Source organism: Ambystoma mexicanum, chromosome 4q, assembly GCF_040938575.1.
Source record: "Ambystoma mexicanum isolate Mex_15411 chromosome 4q, UKY_AmexF1_1, whole genome shotgun sequence".
NCBI lineage: Eukaryota > Metazoa > Chordata > Amphibia > Caudata > Ambystomatidae > Ambystoma > Ambystoma mexicanum.
The window spans coordinates 415,276,528-415,298,912 of NC_090928.1; the positions used below are offsets into that span (position 1 = coordinate 415,276,528).

General features: G+C 45.8%; 1 protein-coding gene across 6 annotated transcripts in view; it reads left to right on the plus strand.

The window, feature by feature from the left end:
• The window catches only part of ZNF124 (zinc finger protein 124), a 567,552-nt gene that overhangs the window by 455,577 nt on the left and 89,590 nt on the right, over positions 1-22,385 (plus strand). For 2 of the 6 annotated variants that reach the window (XM_069607994.1, XM_069607992.1), the window contains one exon: positions 15,312-16,365. The exons of 3 other annotated variants lie outside the window; for them this stretch is intronic. In XM_069607994.1, the coding sequence (XP_069464095.1) occupies positions 15,312-16,057 (746 nt within the window). In that variant the 3' untranslated portion in view covers positions 16,058-16,365. Of the gene's footprint in view, positions 1-15,276; positions 16,366-22,385 lie in introns of those variants that run through there. One more of the 6 variants, XM_069607997.1, reaches the window with a different exon arrangement.

Genomic DNA, 22,385 nt, shown 5'->3' on the forward strand with positions numbered 1-22,385 from the left:
GTATATTGTGGATCCTGACAACATTGAACACATTTGGCAGTTATTTACGGATAGGGTCATCGCTGACTTTCAGAAATGTAAAAATGTTCATGACTGGCATGTGGCTTGATCTGATTCTGGATAAAACTGAACAATTTGTGATGCCTGTCAAGATAGATGGATCTTGTCCAACTATTGCGTGTCCAGATATGAGAAGGGAGGAGAAGAGCTGCCGAACCTGATCGATGGATTTTGATAAATTGGTTTGTACATCTACCTTTGAACCCCAGTCAGTAGACGTTACTAAGCATCGGAAAGGGACAGAGGATACAAATTGTCTGACTGAGATGAATGTAACAGATTTGGCTAGTTTTGAGGATTCAGCAAAAGATGGGCAGAAGCACGCTCATAGCAAGACTCCTACCACTATTCACTAGAAGGACCTACTGTTACGCTCACCTGGTATCCACGGGGACGCCACCCAGCCGTATGGATGCTGGTATCCTTCTCAGCGGTTCCCATATGTGGCCAGTGGGGAAGGTTCTGCCTGTAATACAGGAGGGCTATGTTCAAGATTGGCCAACTGGGGAAATTAGCCTCCCACCACCCTGTATGCCTTCAGCCACTCTGGGGCCTCTCCTCACCTTATTGTTGATTCAGGTGTGCTCGCCGTCCTGCCTTCTTGACAGGGGCGCGTTGTCCTTTGTGGGCGGATGCGATCTAGTTACTTCACTGATGCCAGCCCGTTAGAAGTCTTTCAGGTAGGTCTTATAGCTGTTGTATAGTGCTGTTATTCCTGCATGCCTTTCTTGGTTTAATAATGTCTCTTTATTTTCCTTAGATATGCGGAGGTTCAGTGTGGTGCATTGGCTGAATTGGGTCTCGCCGGTAAATGATGGCGCGTAATGAGCGCTATGATGCGGTAAGTAGGCGCTATGCGCAGCGCAGTGATGCCTTGCCTTTGCTAACCTGTTTTCTTTTCTTTTCCCATAAATCGCGGTGTTCACCCAGTGTGTGAAATTCTGAGGCGATGCTGGTCGAGGGGCGACCTGCCAGGTAAGCCTTTCGGCACAGTTCGTAATGTTGTAATGTCTCTAATACCTTGTTTCTTTCCTTTTTTCAGATCCGTCGGTCCGGGAGATGTGCTGATCCTAGGAAGCTGTTCATAAGAGCTGTGGGCAGCTAAAGATGAAAATTGCAGGTAAGATGCTGCTGCTAACAATGTTCTTTTTATCTCCTTACAGGTGCTGCTTCTCCGAGGTTCGTGGGTATAGCTGGACACGGTGAACGTCACGTTGCAAGATTGCAAAGTAACACGAAGCGTGTTATCCAATTTAAATAGTTTCAAGAAAGTAGTCCAGGTAAAGTAGTCCCTAGGCTACCAAACCCAAAACACTATACCGCATAGCTTGGTTCCTAGGAGCTAAGCTATGTGGATGCCTCCATGTTGGCTGGCAGCTTCAAAATAAAGTAGTTCCCCAAGCACATGTCTTCACTGTGTATGAGCCTGGCGCAATATGCGCCAGGACTGACTCCAAGGGGGCCTAGGAAGTGGATGCCAAGGTTTATTGGAGACCCGAGCCAAGACCTCTCCTGGCCCATGGGCTTGCCAGAGGGGTTTTCGGATGTGGGTCGTGAGAGCACTCCACCCCCCCCCCCCCTTCCTATCCCCCCAAAGGCCCCTCTCATGGCGTTTCTTCTGTCCGGCCCTGGTTTAGTTGGGAAGCTTCGATGTTTTTTGATCAGACGTGGTGCATGAATGTTCTCACAGGGTTCCCAGGATCTATCTTGGGGTCCAAATCCCTTCCAATCGATTAGATAGTATAGCTTGCCCGTAGAATACTTAGAATCCAGGATACTTCTGACTTCGAATTCTGGTTCTCCGTCAACAAGTATGGGCTTTGGTGGTGTCCCAATCCGTGTACCGGGCTGCATTGGCTTTAAAAGGGACACATGAAATACCGGATGGATTTGTAGGTTAGGTGGTAAATCTAGTTTGATGGCCGCTTGGTTGATAATTGCCTTGATGGTATAAGGCCCTAAGTATCTGTGTTGAAAGGTCCGAGTTCCTTTGATGGGTACAAATCTAGCGGCCAACCAAACCTTGTCTCCTACCTGATAGTCAGGGGCTTTCTTCCGGTGATGATCAGCAAATTTCTTTTGCTTTTCTTTGGCAAGAATAAGATGTTCTTTGGCCTTTTTGAAAGCCTGAGTGATGGTGGTGTGAAGAGTTTTCACTGCTGGCATTTCCAAACTGGCTGGGAGATCCAGCTCACAGGTACGGGGGTGTCTACCATAAAGGGTATAAAAGGGTGTTTGTCCCGTACATGAATGCAAGGAATTTTTTTTTTTTTTTAAACAATTTTATTTATTTATTCAAACAAAAAAAACAATACAAACCAAACATGCAGTGCATATATCAACAGCACAATTGTTCATTACTTAATTTCGGTCACTGCTCCCCTTATCCCACCCTCCCTTGCGAGCCTATTTGTTCCACACACTCTGTATCTGCCTCGCGTGGTGGGGTCTCACGTTCCGTGGATTCTGTCAGATCTTGTATCGTTCCAAACAATTCCGCTATTAATGATCTCCATGCCATCAGGGTTCCCGCCTCCTCTCCCCCTACAGTGCTCGCCTCTTGCCATACCATGGTTTCTGCCTCTGCCCATTTCTGCAACTCCTTCCACCACACCTCCACCCGTGGCCTGTGACATGTCTTCCATCCCATGGCAATCCTTTTTTTAAGCACATATGCTAGATCTTTCAATTTACTAACATGCTTAAGTTTCTGCGATCTGGGGAACCCTCCCAGCAAGCAAGCCCAGGCTGTATCTATAATGATCGTGACCCCTTTTTCTGCTAGTTTATGTGCCACCTCTCCCCAAAAGCTCAATTACTGGGCATGACCAAAACATGTGTACCATGCCAGCCTTTTCTTCGTCAAATTTGGGACATGCTTGTCTCCCAGCATTTTCAAACCTAGATATCCTTTCGGGTGTCATATGCCCTGTGCTTAATATATAGTTGTATCTGTTTTAGTCTTGCATTTCTTGACACATTCTTGTGGTACCCCAGGGCACGTTCCCACATCCCGTCTTCTATCGAGGCTCCTACTTCCGCTTCCCAGTCTAGTCTTATTTGTGTTAACTCCTTCCCGACTTTAGACATCATCATCTCATACAGTCTAGAGATCTCATGCCCCCCCTACCTTATATCATATATTGCATCTATAGTAGCATCTGGTTCTCCCAGTATCGTTTCGGGCCATGTTCTCCTAATTCTCTGCACCATTCTGTGATATGTGATATATTGGCCCGTGTGTAACCCCATTTCCTCCCCGAGCACTTCAAAATCTATGATAGTCCACTCTCGCCAGATATCTCCCATCCTCACTAACCCCACCGACTCTCAGTGGTTCCTAATTATCATCCTCAGCTGCTTCTCGCCCCCTGCCAGTGCAGCTAGTGGTACCTGCGGGGAGCATGGGAATGGGTTCTCAATCATCTGGCATGCCCGGCGCCACATCTTCCAACCAAGCATCATCATCTTAGGGCGCTCTTCCATTTCTGTCTTGGGCAGCCAGATCATCTCTTTTAGATAAAATTGGGCACAATCATGTCCAAACAACCTGGATTCGGGGGTCAGTTCATCTGAGAGCCATTTGGCAATATATTGCAGTTGGCTCGCTACATAATAGACCTCATAATTAGGCAGTTTTATTCCCCCTTTTTCATAAAAGTTCAGCAGCTTCCATAGTGCCACCCTATTCCGGGTACCATGCCACAGGAAATCCCTACACATGCTATTCAGTTTAGTAAAGAACTTCTTGGGTATCAGGTATGGAATATTCCCGAAATAATGCAGGAGCCTAGGTAGGACCACCATCTTAAGCATTGCCCCTCGTCCCATCATTGCTAGGGGCAACTTCACCCGGAATTTCATACTCTTCTCGATTTTCTCAATGGCTACCTCGGTATTGTGCCTGTGCTCCTCTTCCACCGTGTGGTACACGTATATCCCAAGATACTGAAATGTATTAACCACCCATGATATCTGTAACACCGGTAACCGTCCCACAGGGATTCCCTTATAACTACCTAGCGGGAAAATACTAGATTTTTGGGGATTCACCGAATGCAAGGAATTGTTATATGTATACTCGGCTATCCATAGTAAGTCTTTCCAGTTTCTTTGTTCATGGTGCAACATGCACTGTAAATACTGCTCGAGAGTCTGATTGGTCCTCTCGGTTTGACCGTCCGTTTGGGGATGATGACTGGTAGATAGCCGGATGTCAATCTGCGCCATTGCACAACACTTTCTCCAGAAGTTGGAGACAAACTGGCTACCTCGATCGGAGACCAGCACTGATGGGAAGCCATGTAGTTTAACAATACCTTCCAGGAACACTTTGGCTAAAGTGGATGCGTCTGGGAGGCCTTTGAGCGGAATAAAGTGTGCCATCTTTGAGAATAAGTCCACAACTACAAGAATGGTGTTAAACCCTTGACTGGGAGGTAGGTCGGTGATGAAGTTGAGGGAAAGAGTGTGCCACGGAGTGGGAGGAATGTCTAATGGCTGTAGAAGACCAGATGGTTTTTGTTTTTGTGACTTATTTTTAGCGCAGACTCTGCAGGACTGAATATATTGGATGATGTCCTTACGCCAGGCAGGCCACCAGAAGTTCTCTTTTACCTTAGCTAGAGTCTTGGCGATCCCAGGGTGCCCTTCGATCAGTGATTCGTGATAACCTGAAATTATATGTTGTTGTAACTCCTTTGTGGGTACATACAGACGATCCTTAAAAAAGTGTAAGTGGTCTTTGATGGAATATTGTTCTCCTTGCGCTTGCCATGCAAGGAAAGTATCAGGATTCATGGTCCGTTGAATCTCGTTTCTCAGTTCTGCTTGAGTTAAGGCTGTCGTGAGGCCCAAGAGTTTGTCTTCAGGTATAATGGGTACTGGGGTCTGGAATTGTATATACTATGTCATCATTGCCCATACAAGATAGTGCATCAGCTTTTCCATTCCTGACCACATGGTCGAAACGTGATGACATAATCATATTTGGAGAAGAAAAGGGCCCACCGTAATTGGCGTAAGGACTGGGCTTTAGATGTTTTAAGATATTGCAGGTTTCGGTGGTCCGTGATAACTGTAATGGTGTGTCTGGCCCCCAGAAGGTTAGTGCCGCCAGGCCTTAAAGGCGGACTTGATAGCCAAGAGTTCTTTGTCAGTGATGGCGTAATTAATTTCTGGAGATGAGAATTGTTTTGACCAGAAGGCCACTGGGTGTAGCTGGCCGGTTTCTGGGTCTTTCTGGGAGAGGACAGCCCCCATTGCCATACTGGAAGCATCAGTTTCCACGATATAAGGGAGATCTGGACGAGGTTGTCGCAGGATTGGCGCGGAGGTGAACCTTTCCTTGAGTTGCTGAAAAGCTTTTTCTGCTTCTTTGGTCCAGGCAAACTTTTAGTTTTTTTGTAACAATACGGTGATTGGGTGTACAACCTGAGAGAAGTATGGTATTAACCGGCGATAGAAGTTCGCAAAGCCCAACATGCTTTGTACCCCTTTCAATGACGTTGGTGATGGCCATTTCAAAATGGCATCTACTTTGTGCACGTCCATCCTGATGCCTCCTGGAGTAAGGATAAAACCAAGAAACTCAACTTCGGTGACGTGAAAAAACACTTTTCAAGCTTTGCATATAAACTATGTTCACGGAGCTTGGTGAGGACTGAACGAACGTGCTTGATATGATCTTGTTCCGAGGTTGAGTACACTAAGATATCATCTATGTACACTAGGGCGCAGACATCAATTATTTCTCTGAAGACGTCATTCATGAAATATTGAAATGCTGCAGGGGCGTTGCATAACCCAAAGGGCATGACTTGATATTCATACAAACCGTATTTGGTACGGAAAGCAGTTTTCCATTCATCTCAGCTTCTGACTCGGACCAGGTGGTACGCTCCTTCGAAGGTCCAATTTGGTATAAATATGGGCATCTTTGACCTGGTATAGCATTTCAGGGATAAGTGGCAAGGGGTAACGGTTCTTCACGGTGATCTGGTTTAATGCGCGGTAGTCAATACAGGTCCTCAAGTCCCCTTCTTTTTTCGGTACGAAGAACAAAGGACTGGCTGCAGAGGACTTCGATGACGGATGAATCCGTTTGCAAGGTACTGGTCTAAATAAGACTTCAGATGAAGATTTTCAGGTTTCGTAAGAGCATAAATTCTGCCGCAAGAGATTTGTGCACCTGGAACAAGGTCAATGTGACAGTTATAGGGCCTGTGCGGCGGAAGCGTGTTTGCTTGGTCCTTCTGGAATACATCCTGGAAATCGTGGTATTCCTTAGGCAAGGTATTAGTTACTCCCACGGTTGATGCCGTCGCTCCGGGAGTCGTAGAGATACTGAAGGCAGGTTTCTGTTCTTGATAATAACAGGCTGGGGAGTAGTCGCTGGGGAAGGTTAATTTCTGTGCCTGCCAGTCAATCAAAGGGTTTTGAGCAACTAACCATGGCATTTCTAGTATTATCCGGAATTGAGGTGCCTTGATGAGATTGAACAAAATAAATTTTCGATGTCCGTCCTGGCACAGCAAGATTACCCCGGCTGTGCATTGGGTTACGGGTCCGGAAGCAATTTCTGTCCCATCCACCGTGGTTGCCTTGTCCGTAGTTGGCTTGGAACATAAGGGAAGCCCCATCTTTGCTGCCAGGTCTTGATCTATGTAATTCCCAACTGCTCCGCTGTCGATGTATGCTTCAACGGCATGCATTCTTGACGACCGTTGGTTGTTAATTAAGATCACTGGTATTGCAAAGTGTGAGGTCAGTGACTCTTTCCTCTCACTCGACAAACTGACCTCTGTTTGCCGAGCTGGGTAGTTTTCTGATTTCGATTCCTTAACTTCATCTTTTTCTGTGGCCCCGACGATCTTCCTTGGGGGTTTTACTGGGCAGTCCTTCAGGAAATGTCCTGGTTTTCCGCAATACAGACATAGTTGTTGTCTTTTATCTCGCTCTTGTTTTGTTAGTGGAGGTCGTACCCCTCCCATCTCTATGGGCTCCACAGTGTTTTCTTGCACTCTAGTTGCGTTGTCTCTTGGTCGAACATACACAGCCCGAGGGTCCATTTTGGAACAGTCTGCTTTTCGGTCTTGCAACCGGTGGTCTATTTGCACGACCAAATTTATGAATTCAGAACAGTCTCTGAGAGGATCAACCACCTGGGCTAGAATGTCTTTTAATTCGCCTTGTAAGCCCCGATGAAACAACGTGGTTCTTTTGTTTTCAGGCCACCTAGCTTCGGCAACCAATCTGTTGAAAGTAGCAATTTACGTTAACAAGTCCTGATTCCCCTGTCGGAGGGAAAGGAGTTCATTGTCTACTACCTGTTCTCGGGTATGACGAGCAAAAAGCTTTTCCATTTCTCTCTGAAACCCCCCAAAGTCATGTAACAAAGGATCATCATGGGTCACCAACGGCACCGACCAATCTGCTGCAGTACCACTGAGGTATGATAAAACAAAGGCTACCTGAGCTTGGTCATTTGGGAATGCTCCAGGCCTGCAAAGAAAGTGAAGGCGACACTGATTCATGAAAGCTGCGTACTTCCATGGGTCGCCTGCAAACCTCTCCGGTGGTGCCAGAGGAACTGTTCCCGGTAACATGATCTGTACCGGAGTGGAGGTAGTGGATGGTATGGTGGGGTTTTGCATTGTTGGATTGCTTGCAGGTAGAGGCGTATGTCCTGCCTGTGATTGCAAGTATTGCCTGCTAATCTCTTCAGTGCACTCTTTGGTCACTATTAGGTCTCTCCGGAGGGCATTAGTCTCTTGTCGGGCAGAATGAACCTCGGCACGAAGTTCCCCTAACAATTGGTCTGATTCTGATGTCTCCATGGCACCCAGGTGGATTGGTTTTGGCTGGCTTCGCGTTCTGTTACGCTCACCTGGTATCCACGGGGATGCCACCCAGCCGTATGGACGCTTGTATCCTTCTTAGCGGTTCCCAGATGTGGCCAGTGGGGAAGATTCTGCCTGTAATACAGGAGGGCTATGTTCAAGACTGGCCAACTGGGGAAATTAGCCTCCCACCACCCCGTATCCCTTCAGCCCCTCTGTGGCCTCTCCTCACCTGATTGTTGATTCAGGTGTGCTCTCCGTCCTGCCTTCTTGACAGGGGTGCGTTGTCCATTGTGGGCGGATTGCGATCTAGTTACTTCACTGATGCCGGCTCGTTTGAAGTCTTGCAGGTAGGTCATATTGCTGTTGTATAGTGCTGTTATTCATGCATGCCTTTCTTGGTTTAATAATGTCTCTTTCTCTTCCTTAGATATGCGGAAGTTCAGGGTGGTGCATTGGCTGAATTGGGTCTCGCCGGTAAATGATGGTGCGTAATGAGCACTATGATGCAGTAAGTAGGCGCTATGCGCAGCACAGTGATGCCTTGCCTTTGCTAACCTGTTTTCTTTTCCCATAGATCGCAGTGTCGAGGGGCGACCTGCCAGGTAAGCCTTTCAGCACAGTTCGTAATGGTGTAATATCTCTAATACCTTGTTTCTTTCCTTTTTTCAGATCCATCAGTCCGGGAGACGTGCTGATCCTAGGAAGCTGTTCGTAGGAGCTGTGGGCAGCTAAAGATGAAAATTGTAAGATGCTGCTGCTAACAATGTTCCTTTTGTCTCCTTACAGGTGCTGCTTCTCCAAGGTTTGCGGGCATAGCTGGACACGGTGAACGTCACGTTGCAAGATTGCAAAGTAACGCAAAGCGTGTTATCCAAGTTGGGTGCGGTTTTAAATAGTTTCAAGAAAGTAGTCCAGGTAAAGTAGTCCCTAGGCTACCATACCCAAAACACTATACCGCATAGCTTGGTTCCTAGGAGCCAAGCTATGTGGATGCCTCCATGTTGGCTGGCAGCTTCAAAATAAAGTAGTTCCCCAAGCACATGGCTTCACTGTGTATGAGCCTGGCGCCATAGGCGCCAGTACTGGCTCCAAGAGGGCCTAGGAAGTGGATGCCAAGGTTTATTGGAGACCCGAGCCAAGACCTCTCCTGGCCTATGGGCTTGCCAAAGGGGTTTTCGGATTTGGGTCGTGACACATACTCAATTTCTGGTTGGGTCTTATAATGTGGCTGAGGTCTCAAGTTGTTCATGCTGTTGGCAACTCAGAGTAGGACTAAGAATGCTAAACTTCATCCAAAATGAACTAGCAAATAACTACATTCCAGATGTCTTGTATCCAGGATAAGTCTTTGAAAGATTTTGTTTTTGATCAGAGAAATGTTATTATCTCAGATGTTGGAACACCAGTAGGGTTTGGATAAAAAGAATCTCTGTGGAACAAGGTCATGGCATGGTTGGGATTAAGGACTAGCCCAGGGATTATAAGAACTACTGACTTTAAAGTTCTTCGAAGAATCAAAATTGACCAATGGAGTTCATCTGAAAATAGAGACTGTATATTAGTTGGCTGTAGTAGCAGCAACCCCCCTCTGTATCTATCTCGTAGTAACAATTTGATTAATGTGCCAGCAGAGCTGAACTTGATTGTGAATTTTTGTCTAGGGCCACATCTTTTTCATCATAGACTTTTGGGTTGTTTACCTATTCTATTTATTTTGTCTGCATGTCTTGATTGCATACTGCTTTAGTTAGTTCTTGCTTTGCAATGTAGATTTTATGTTTTATTATTTGTATATGTTTTCTATCCATTGTTTTTGTGTTGCGCCCGCACGCCTCTAGGTCTTTTGGTGTGCATTATAAATGCAATAAAGTAAAGAAGGAACTATAATTGGTACTGATTTTCCAGAATTCAAAGCCGTTTTGCGAAAGGTTAGTACCTCTTCTATTGCTCACTACCCCTTTGATCCCTGGGATGAAGAGGGGTTTGTACCAGAAAGCCCTATCTGGGAGTGGGAAACTAATGTTGAATCAGAAACCATTTTCCCAGGGGAAACCCCAAGTCATCACCAAAAAGGAACCCTCGGGTGGGAAAGCAAAGCATTAGGGGAAGTGTATGTAAGGAATCTGATGATGTCATAACTCCTTTCCCAGAGGTAGCTTCTCCCCATGTGGCCAGGGGACAGCAGCTGCTACCTGATCCTAACCCTGTGGGTGGCTATATGAGGTAGGACGACATGGGGGGAGGCGACCCTCTGGGAGATAACACAAGATCGTTGGGGAAAGTCACATACCCCCATTCCCTTTAAGGGATGTTTTCTGCATTCCTCATGCCCTGATGGCATATTGTAACACTCTCCCTCAACCACTTGCTAGGTCTACTTCAAGTATTCTCCAATATCACACCAATAGTGTGTCAACAACTGAGATGAGGAAGAGGCAAGGAGCAGTGATGACCAATGAGTTAAAACATCAGCTTCCTCAAATCACACAAGGAACAGCATGGTAACAACTGAGACGAGAAAGAGGGATGGAGCAATGAAGTTGACTAAGACCGGTAAACGAACACATCGGTCTAGTCTTTGGAGTTGTTGAATTATGCCTGGAAATTTAAATCTGCCGAAGCTGACGGCCAGGAGGAAGAGCTGCAGAGCCTGAGTTGTGTCGCAACCTCTGCTGACACCGGTCAGAACGCTGAGAGAAAGCACGAAGTGTAGAGGCGAATCCAGACGGTAGAAAGAGATGCCGGAATGCAGAAAGCCTGCCGCCCGAGAATGCGAGACAGTGGTAACCGGATACAGTAGAATGGAACTCAGCGAAGGCCACGGGGCTAACGGGACACCCGTTCAGACAGCAAATTGAAAAGAACAGAAGCGGAGAAACATGAGAGACAATTAAAGTACCTGGTAAGCCAAGGGAAGACAGACAGGTTACTGAGTTGCCTGAAAGTGTGCGCTGTTTCATGAAATTAACACGAGAGACGCAAAGTGAAGCCTCTGAAGAAATTAATGTTTTTGTGAACCATGCTACGAGAGGGCCGCTGAACCCATATCGCAGCAGAGAAAGAAAAGTAAATGTGAATGGTCTTGGGAAAGGGGCAGAAACCCAATGTGCAAGAGAAGGAGTGAATATTAAACTTTAGCATACAGGGATCGATAAGCAAACATTGTGCAAATTTGATTTCATGGATCAAAGGAAAAGTAACTGCATACATGTCCTGGCAGGAGAGTATACCAGGCAACGCCAAGTGTTTGAAAGAAACTGCAAGACAAGAGCTTGAAAGACTGTATAGAAGTCCTGGCAGGAGAGTATATCTGGAAAAGTCAAGTGTGTTTAATATGTTACAGTAAGAGGAGACTCTGAAGGAAGATTCATGCCCTTGAGACTTTGGATTGACGTAAATGTAGAAAAGAGCCTGGTAGGGGAGTATACCAGGTGACCTGCGAATCTGGGACCCACACCCAAATAACAATACAGTAGAAAAGAATCCCAAGGAAGACACATGCCCTTAGGATAGTTCAAGTATCTTGAATGTCAAGAGAAACCTGAGGAAAAGATCAATTTCCTTGGGAACCATGAACAATCGGGTGACCTGCGAGTCCAGGGAGTCATTTCACCAAAATGCCAGGGGTAGTGGTAGTGACATCACATGACCGTTGCCCTCTGATGACATCACAGGAAGTGATGTCATTTGACCCCCCCTCGTCGCCAGACCCCCCCCCACCTCGACGTGACATCACGGGAAGCGATGGAACACAACCTTTCACCCGTGACAAAACAGGAAGGGACATCACATATTGTCCCTCAGTACACTACAAAAAATATGGTTGCAATATCACTGTTATATACATTTCCTACAAGAATGGATCACCATATGTATCATTAATATCAGTGTTTATAGGACCATATAAAGAGCCACATGACACTGGCCACAGTCCAGGAGCTTACATTTAAAAAAAAAAAAAGTTACAAATAAAAGTTTTTTAAAAATCTTTTTTTTCTAGGGGTAGCAAGGGAGACCATAGGGGTAGCAAGGGAGACATCGGGAGTCGCAACTGCGACCCCTGGCAACCCCCAAATGACGTCCCTGTGCGAGTCTTTGTGATAAAGTGAAAAGAGAATCCCAAGGGGGACACATGCCCTTGATTTTGAACTGTCTTAAATGTGAAGAGAAACCTTGGGAAGGTAGCCATTTCCCTGAGCACTGTGAACGCACCAGAAGGAGGGAGTTATCCTCTTGGGTTACAAGAAATGTGGTTATTCTTTGAACTTTTCGAATTGGTAAAAAGGAATCTGGGGAATGGAGCCATTGCCTGGAAATGTGAACATTATCCACTTGCAACTTTTTGGTTGTATTTATACCTTTGTGTTGGATTTGAACATTTGTACACTTTCAAAATCGGAGGCAATATCGTTTGCACCTTAGAGTTAGTTTTAGAATGCGAGGGACAGGATAGGATTTCGGACACAGGACATATTTTTGCTTTGGACATCTTGACAAAGGACAGTTTTGGGTGAGGTAGGAAAATACCTCCTAGATGGGGTTAGTGAGGCATTTTCCAACCCCTTTTTGATTTAATAAACGTTTATGCCCCCAATCATAAGTTCTGTGTCCGTGTCTCATTCCTGACTCTTCACACACCAAAATGAGCTGCTGCTTCTGCTCAGGGTACACCAGAATGCAAGAAGAGAAAGCCTGACTCCAAGCTTGGTACCAGGCCTGACTTATCCATACCAGAGTTGATTTGTTCCAAAATGAGTTGGAACAGAGTCCAGCAGGAGCACAAGCGATGGCTCCCCATATCCTTAATAGGGTCAAATAAAACCATGTTTTTATTGATCAGCATCCAGATGCTATTACAATCAAAATACATTATACAGTAAAATTAAATAAAAACAATACAACAATAACACTACTAACCTATCCAGTTCCCCATCACAGCTCCAAGAGGAAGGGGAACCAATGCAAAACCTAATATACATAGAGCCAACATTTCAGGCTTAAACATTGTCAAGGTAGCATTCCGGTCCCCTTACAGGCTTTAGTTAATAATATTCAAAGTAGCTATGGTTTGGGAAAGCTGTCTCTATAACTTCATCATCTCTCGTCCCTCAATACCTCTCATTCAGTACTCCTTGATTGTATTTTGTGGTCTGGTCTGGGAAATCTCAAAGGGCCTAATCCCAATTTTTCAAAGCCATTCCTAATGGCTATGAACCAGGGATGGTCTTCGTCTTCGATCTTGCATCATCATCATCAAGTGAACCTTATAAACTGTAGTTTCCTAATAGGGTCAGGTTCTGATCCAAATGGTCAGAGGTTTTAGGGCCAGTTCTTTACTAAGTGGTCTGATTCCTCATCAATTGAGTCTACTATTATCCAACACTGGATCTGGTAGCAGAGGAGATGGATTTTCTAGCTAATAAGGAGTGTCAACAAGATTCAGGAATAGATTCCTAACAAAGGGATGGAATAATTTCTGACGACTCATTAAACCTCTATGTTTGCAATTGATTTTTCTCCAGTACTGAAGATCCCTCCTTCTCGTCCTACAATAGCAAATGTGTTTTGACCAATACCCAGTACCCTTGACTTGTGGTTTTCAATATCCACCAGCTGCCAGGCTCTTACTTAATGGGTCAGCTACCTCCAGCTTGAAACAGGCTTAATCTTGTCTTTGTTGACTGAGCTTGTTCACTAGTTTCCTTCTATTGTTATTCAGAGGAAGAGGAAAGGAGATAAATCATTTGTTTTGGATTCTTGGATTTGGGCCAACAGGTATCTATACATATCTGTGTGTTGTGTGGTGTTCACTTGGCTTCATGGCAATGGACTACCACCTATTTTGTTTTTGTTTGCAATTGCCCAGCACAAAAACAGAATTGCTATCATGCACATTGATTGGGTGAAGGTGTCTTCCTGCATGTTCCCATAAAAACAAAGGCTTTTATGGCCGAAAGGATGGCCTTCAGCTCCAAAGGGTTTGTGTGACCCCTCTTCACTTATGCTAGCCACCTGCAGAGTTTTGCATTATTACTTCAATATAAACTCTTAGGTATCTGTTGTTAAAGAAATCTATGGGAAATGTCTCTGAAAGGTGACTCCAAGAAGTACTTCCTAATTCATTCTTTTCTTCCCTTCCCCGCTTTCATCCTCTCCTCTGTCTCTCACCTCGGGTGACTTCTGGCTAATGTGGTGCACAGGGAATCAAGAATTGCTCATCATTGGGGATTGGTGGTAAGCTGCTATGTGCCCTCTTCCTCACCTGACCTCCCTGCTGTGACTTACCTTGCATATATGAGGAAGGTTCTGAATCTTTGATTCCAGTTCCTTACGTATGCGTGGAACCACGCACATAAAGGAGAGAGCATAGTCCGCAGTGGGTCATGGGTTTGATACCCCAGTCGGGCTGAGTGTGTAATAAAGATGACAGATAGATTACCGCTCTTAGAAACTGCAAGAATCTGGTATGACACCCTACATAAAGTGCGAAAAGATATCTGCTGAGAGGCATCCATCAGAAAGAGTTGATCAGGCAAGTTCCTCTACCACTTCCCACTGGTGTGGTCTATTCACAAGGTTCTGCAGACGTTCACTCCACATGAACTCAACAATGATTCTGATTGCTCTCAACTGTCCCCTCCATTGTTGGTACTGTTGAAAACCAAAGGATCAATAAACTACTGCAGGAGCTGTCTTCCCAACAAATTGGTAGAGGTAGAGACTAAGGGTACATAAACCATCATAAAGGTTTTTTTCTAATAGAACTACAGGTCATGTATGGTTTTAAGTCTTACGGGGTGAAAGACTCAGCAGTTACATTTTCTTCATAAAGGATAGAAGATGCATGGAACAACCTTCCTAGAAAGGTTATAGAGACAAAAAAGTAAATTACCTTAAAAAGACCTGGGAGAGAAACATGGGAACACTGGTTTGGAATAAGCCTGAAAAAATCTGGAAACAAGGTGGAAACTGTGAGTAAAGAGCATTAAAGAAATGGGCTGAATCGGTGGATCTCAAGAGCCTTACTACTGTTTAATTCGATGTTCATATGTAGGTCTTGCTTGAGTTTTAGATGATCACAAGCTATGTCCTAAAAGGCCTACAGCTAGAACCGCAAGATCAATTTAGCACACTGCGCATCTATTTTAAGATGTTCATGCGACAAATGTTTAATTTCCACTCAGTGCATTGTGGTACTACTATAAGGTACAATGTGTGTTCTCAAATGTACCACAAAAATCCTTTAATGATTTTCATCCAGTTTAGCTGACTTGATTTCTGAATCCTTGGTGAACATGGATAGTTTGCTTTAATACGAGCACTCGCTCAAATAAATGAATAGAATTAAATTATGTTTATATTTTCTGCACAGAACAAAATGAAACCTGGGCTCTCATTTTATTCCAGTGGGCGATGGAAACATGAACAGAAACATCAAGAATGGAGATTCTGTAAAATACACAGAAAGAACATCTTGCAAATCTTTATCTGGAACAACAAAGGTTCTGCTGATGTCCAAGAAAGAAAGAAACTCTAAAGGTTGCCCATGGTCTGAACGCAGTGAGGACCTGCAAGGAGAGAACACCACTGAATTTGAAAGTGATTTTGCTTATTCACCGCATCACAGTTCATATCAACTACCACCCTACAGGGAGATATCAGATGAATATAGGGTGTGCCATGGAAGTCTTGATAATCCTAAGCTTCTTGCATATCAGCAAAACAGCAGAACCAATATGTCTGCTGAAAATGATCAAAACCTTAGTCCATGCTTAGATCCATTTCGGCCTCAAACAGTGCACAATGATTACAGACCATACAAATGCTTTAAATGCGAGAAGAGCTTCAGTCGGAAAGGAACTCTTAGCAGACACCTGAAAACACATTCTGGAGACAAGCCGTATAAATGTACTGAATGTCCGAAAAGGTTCAGTCGGAAGGGAGACCTTATCATACACCAGAGAAAACATACAGGAGAGAGACCTTTTCAGTGTACCCTGTGCAAGAAAGGCTTCAATCAAAAGAGAAGCCTAACAAGTCACCAGAGAACTCACTTGGCAGTGTTACCCCCAAGTGAAATTCCCTTCAGCGCATGTGGAAGTAGCTACCCTCATAACGTAGCTATTAGTAGAAATGAAAGGAACGCCAGGTAGAAATGTCTCAGACTCTCCTCTGGAGCCAATATTGCAGAATATAGAATACTGAAAACACTTTGTACAATAAAGTAACATACAAGAATGTAACACAACTTGGAGATGCTCACAGTGGTGAAGCTATTATTAAACTACATAACCGGACAATACATTTATTTAAACATATATGCGAGTCTTCGTAATTGAAACTATGCAGAGTGTAGACTGTATATATCATGTACTGTTCACTCCTGGTAAGTGTGCATTCTAAACCATTACCCACATTTCAATGATGTAATAACAAATAAAACGCTATGTGCAAGGTCTAATTTGGTGTTCAACATTGATTGACTTCTTCAGAGAAATGCAAAAAAATGTCATCTCTTAACGCACTAGTACCATGTTCAGAGTGTGCCCCTCGCTCTCTTCCATTCACCTACTCCCTACTTGAATTTCCAGGTCTGCCAAAAGGAAACTCCACTAGTGTTTGGATGTCCAATTGCTGAACTAGTGGATGTGTTTCACCTTCATTCCTTCCTCTACCAATTTTGTGCGTGTACAGCAATGTTGCCAGTATATAGCGAAGCAGTTTGCTGACCAGGACTCTCGTAGTCAGTGGATCAGCAGTAGGCAAAACGTTTGAATTTAGCTGTGTGGCGCTATTGTCGAATTCTGGGCACAATTCCCTTGCTTGGCCACAGTTGCCCACAAAGAGAAATTAGCCATTTCATGCAATTTTTGCCTGAAATTTCAGCCAGTTAGGGGGCTGCAAAACATGTTGGCTCCCTAATTGCCCGAATTTCAGGCAAAGAATACAGAATTTCCGTCAAAAAGCAAAATTCCCTCAAAAGTGGCAAATCGGGGATAATAATATTAGCTGACGAAGGCGAATTTTGCCAATTGCAGTTCCGCCTGAGATAATTTAGCCAGCCCCTAATTGGCAGTCTACCTCTACCTATAAGCCTGTTTTCCTCGCTTGGGAAGTGTGTACAGAACAGTTGCCTACCCGATCTAAAACTGCCACACATAGGTTTCTGCTTCTCGCTTCATCTGCATTCAGTGGAATTTGTGACTAACTGGTTCTGGTAAAGGGATAGTGTAGCAAGTCTCCTCATGGCTATCTCAGGGCAGGGTAGCTCTGTGTGAAATGCATCCCCATAGGGAAAAACGCTGCTTGCATCAACATTAGCAGAGGAGGATTTATAAGCAGACCGATATAGTTTCTAAAGGAATTGGCATGGCAGCCATCTGTCTACTGCACCAAAACCATATTCCCTGTGTTGAATGGTGAAATAAAATGGAACAAACCCATGTATTGCACACCCAGGATACATATCTGTGTACATTGTTGGTCCACAGCATGATGTGTGCAGGTCAGCGACAGGTGGTCTGAAAAGTAGAGACAGTTCATTCTGATTACACAATGGCAAGCAGTAATGAATGTCTTAATGGCGAATTTATTGACATATCGAAAATGAACACTTGGAAATCTAAGTGGAGATAAAACCAGCACAGGTGGTGCAGCTTGACCCAGACAACCAGAGACCTACTTGGTAGTTTCAAAGGACATAACCTAGGCACTGCGACCTGCATAATAAAGTATCTAGTTAATTGATCACCTGAGGTCATAATCGGAGCTCCCATTTCAGTCTTAGCACATCAGAAGCTGCTTGTCATTTTAAATCGTGGCTGTAGATCTGGCGGTGTATGATTTATGGCACTGGGGTGGTCAAATTGCTTCCAAAGGAGGCAAGGCTTGAGTAGCAAGTAACAAGCAAATATTGACCACCTCACTCAATGACACTTAGAACAACCATGTCCTTTTCAGAGAAATGAAGGCTTGCCAGTTGCTTCCTGTGTTGTGATGTGCTGATCCAGGCCTTACTGAGTGTGTGACTGGCTTCAAGATTGATAATGAATGAAGGCGACTGAAATGTATGTAGTGATTTTTACGAAATTAAAGTAACTAATCCCATTATAACTAATGCGGCCAGACAATCCTCTCAAATCAATCTAAGACTATTACATTTAACCATTTTCTTAACTTTTCTATGGCTGCTTGGATACAAGGTGCAGCTTCAAAAACAGTAAAAGACAAGGGGGCACTCGAGAGCCCGAGCAAGATGGCTGCTCTGAGGCGAACGGACAGGCTTGTTCGAAATATGCCTATTGCAGATTGCCATCAAATACTATAAACCCAGCTGGGGCTTATGCTTGCCCCAGAGCACACACTAGTCGTTTTGCAAGAGCGAAGGCCAAGTGGTTCACCTGCTGCAGCCTCCGAAAATTGTGGCGGTTTGAGGTGCGGTGCCCCGTCTGAGGCGGGCAGAGCAGCTGCGACTCCTGTGCTCTTCTCCAATGAATTGCCTGCCAGGGAAACGGCTGAGGCCTGCATGTGATCCCCGAACAGCAGCGGCTAATAGACCTGGTACCCCCTGCTGCAGTGAAAAGCCTGCTGTCTGCACCGTGAGTGGTCGCTTGGCTGACCTGGCAGACGCTGAGCTTCTGCTTAATGGGACATGTGAAGTCGCTTTCTCAGCGCGGGATCCCCGACCCGCCAGCAGTGGCTTGCTCTGAGCCCCAAGGAGTTCCAATTAAATTATCCGCCATGGAATTTTACAACCATCTTCAATAATGGCGCACATGGCACCAGGAGCCTCTTGGAGCATTACTCCATAACGCGATGTGCGCCTAGGGACGGGCAGACGTGGTATGCGGACCGGACTGATTTAGATCCTCACAATCCTTCTGCCACACATACTTGGCCATGCGCACTCCGCTGCCCGCTCATGAATGCTTGTTTTAGTGTACTGGACAACATGCTCACCTTCATGGCCTAGGGACCAACACATTGAGTGGTGATTGATACGCAGGACATTGCGGCTGGCCCCACACCATGCCGCTGTGGGTGGGCAATGGCAGTTGGCCATTTAACAATGTGATGAATGCCCACAAACCAACGTCATCCATATCTACATTTTAAAGTGCCCCTCATGTGGTGAACGCCAAAGCCTATGCTCCAACCAAGGGGCTAGAATGATTAGAGGCAGGGATTGTGGACAAAGTTGATGTCTCTGCTGTTGACCTGCCCGTTGGCTACTCTACGTGATCACTGATCGCACGAGCTGACGCCGGAGGGGCTAGCCGTGACACTCTTTGGACCTATCAGCAGACGATAACCCCTTACCCCCGCCAAGGCCACCAATTTAACGCTCATGCCGTACTATCCGGTTACATACGGGTGCACCTGCCTGCAGATGGCAGGGGAACTGGGTGGAACACAGAGGCACTGCACTAGCGCTGTTGCTGTAAGTACTGACGTGTATGTACAGCACCTGACCATACGTGATGGCCCTGGCAGGCAATGTTCTGGTTGTCGTCAGATTCAGAGACGGAGTCTGCGCAGTCCAGCTGCATTCACACCTCCGTGCCAGCACCCCCATTCCGGTCCATGAGACGCAAAGAGACTATGGACGTCCCAACACAACTACAGGCCATCCTGGCCAAAATGAGGAACATTGGATAGCGCATGCAAGAAACCCATGGCACAGTGCAAGCGATACGGAGATAATTCGAGGACATCAATAGCCGCCTTGACCTCCAAATCAAATAGGCCGCAGACAGCGAGAGGCACATAACTGCGCTCAAAGGCAGCTACGAAACGACCTCAACAGATGTCGACACACTTATTAAAGAGGTCCAGCGCCTCGGCTTAAAGGTTGAAGACCAGGAAAATAGGTTCCACCGGAATAACTTGTGCTTGGTCGGTGTTCCTGAAAACATGGACGTTATGGACATCGAAAACTTTCTGTATGGCTTCTTCAGTGACAAACTGAATCTGGCTGAACCACATACTTCCACCATAGACTGAGCCCATCAAGCTCCCGTTCCTAAGCTACAATTTGGGGAAAGGCCCTGGGTTATCACATTTCGTCTCTTGAAATTTCAGCACAAAGTGGCCATTCTGAGAGCATATTAGGCGATGGGCACCATACAAATTGATAAGGCTATCGTGCAGACCTTTAATGACTACTCATTGGAAGTCTCGACGCTAAGGCTTCAAACCGATCTTCACCTGTGCTGCAGGACTCGGACCACCACCACTACCTAAAGTTCCTAGTGGTATGGACCATTCAAATTGATAATGGCACCCCTCCGGCGATCCCAGGGAAGCCTGGAAATTCCTAAAATAACACAACTTGGTCTCTGCTGGCACCATTCCAGAGGAGCCAGAGCACAACATCGCCCACACTTCTGAATCAGTGGTCCCAGGGAATAATGCCATGCACACTCGCTGGAAGAAAGGTGACAGGCGCCCGGGGGGATTAGGGTGAGACCGGGGGAATTCACATTGGCTGACAACTTGACAGGGTGGCTGGCCTATCCAGGGATGCCGAATGGGCGGCAGCGACCGGGCCTAGTCAACTATTGGCTACAGAAATGCACCTTGTATGGCTCTGCGATGATACTCATGGTGCCAGAAGGTCGTGCTGCGCTATACGTAACCACCCTACTCTTCGGCGTGTTGGTCCTGTAGACCCATACTGGCTCCAGAGGGAAGGGTGCCCCCAAGGCCTCGGCCTCTTGGGGGAAGTGCATCCCCCCCACTATGGAACTCTACAGAACACGTTGATGTGCGATCACAGATGCTATTAAGCAGGGCGTTGCCCAGACAATGCCTTTCTACCCCCTATTTCCCCTGTATGTCAATACCATCATGGGGTAGAATGGCTGCTGTGGGCCTGTGACGGATCCCGCTGGCTTCGCCCAACACTCCCTTCAATGGCTCTTACCATGTTATATTGGGTCCTCGGTTATAGGCCCTAATGTTGCCCTCCTGGGGCTGTTACCTGATGTATTGATTTTTGTTTGTTCTTGGTTATGCTTTTATGAAGATTGTTTGTATCACGTGTGCACCACTTGCAGATCAGATACCCTCCCTCTGCTGCTGACGCTCAACTACTCCCTCCTCCCTCCAGGTACCTCACTATATAGCGTCAGTGGGGATTGACGCATCGAACTAAAGGCCTTTATGGCACGGAGCAGCCCATAGGTAATGGTGCACGCTGTAGCTTTGCTATGTTTGTGTCTGAAATTGGTTTTTTTTTTGCTTCCGTATATTGATATATTCCTGCTCCATAGCTCTGTTACTGCAATGCGCTACATACTCTAGAACTATGGTGTCACTTAAGTGCATTACTATTAATATTCAGGGACTAGGTCATCCTATCAAGCGTAGCAGGCTCCTTAATTTTGTCAGAGATCTCAACAGGGATGTCTTATTCTTCCAGGAAACGCACTTGAACGCTACTTTATCTGCTAAATTTGGTAGGGTTTAGGTGGGTGTGGCGATTCACTCTACTTTCAATGGGAAACGAGGCATATCCATCCTTATCCACAAAAGGGTCCCATGGGACTAAAACGGACAGAGGGCAGATACGTCCTGATCATGGCGCTCTCTATTACCAACGTATCACTCTCACTCTCATGTATGCTCCAACCACAGATACCCTGGGATTTTTCACCCATACACTAGCTGTTGGTATCCGCTTCTTAGGCATCTAACGCTAATCGGAGGTGACCTTAACGTCGCCCTGGACCCTACACTGGATAGGAAAAGTACACCAAACATGTCATCACAGCCGGCGAAAAAAGCACAAGCACTCCTTTCACTGATGGCCGAGCTTTGGCTGACTGACGCTTGGCGACAGACACATGCATGGAAAAAAGACTGCATATTTCTCACACCATCATCACAGTTACTCCTGACTAGATTATGGGCTCCTTCCCTGCAAGGTCATGCACATGGTAGAGGCATGCAACGTTCTCCCGATGACCCTTTATGACCATGCACCTGTTCTACTACGCATTACGCTGCCTAATGAATTACAGTGCACTCCATCTTGGCACCTTAACCCGATGGCGCCAACCCACACCGACTTTGTTCAACACCTGACGGAGGATGCATAGGGATTCTGGAGGGACAGTGTCTCTGAAGAGTTTCCTGTACTAAGATGCTGGGATGCATTTAAGGCATACTGTTACAACGCAGGTTGAGGGGTTGCAATGATATGCTAGGAGACCAGGTTGGGTTAAGAGACTTTAGTGGGTTCGTGGTACATAAGTCACAGGTAATAAGTTACAGGCAGGATAAGCACATAAGGGAGGGAAGCATCCACCGGTCCCCCCTCTGTTCAGCTCATTTTCCAACTGAACAGGGAGAACCTTGGCACTCACACCAAAACATTCTAGATGGAACACTATAATACAAGCATTCCAGGCACAGGCTCACATATACTTAGGAAACAGCTAATGAACCAGGATACGTAAGGCATAACACATACCTACG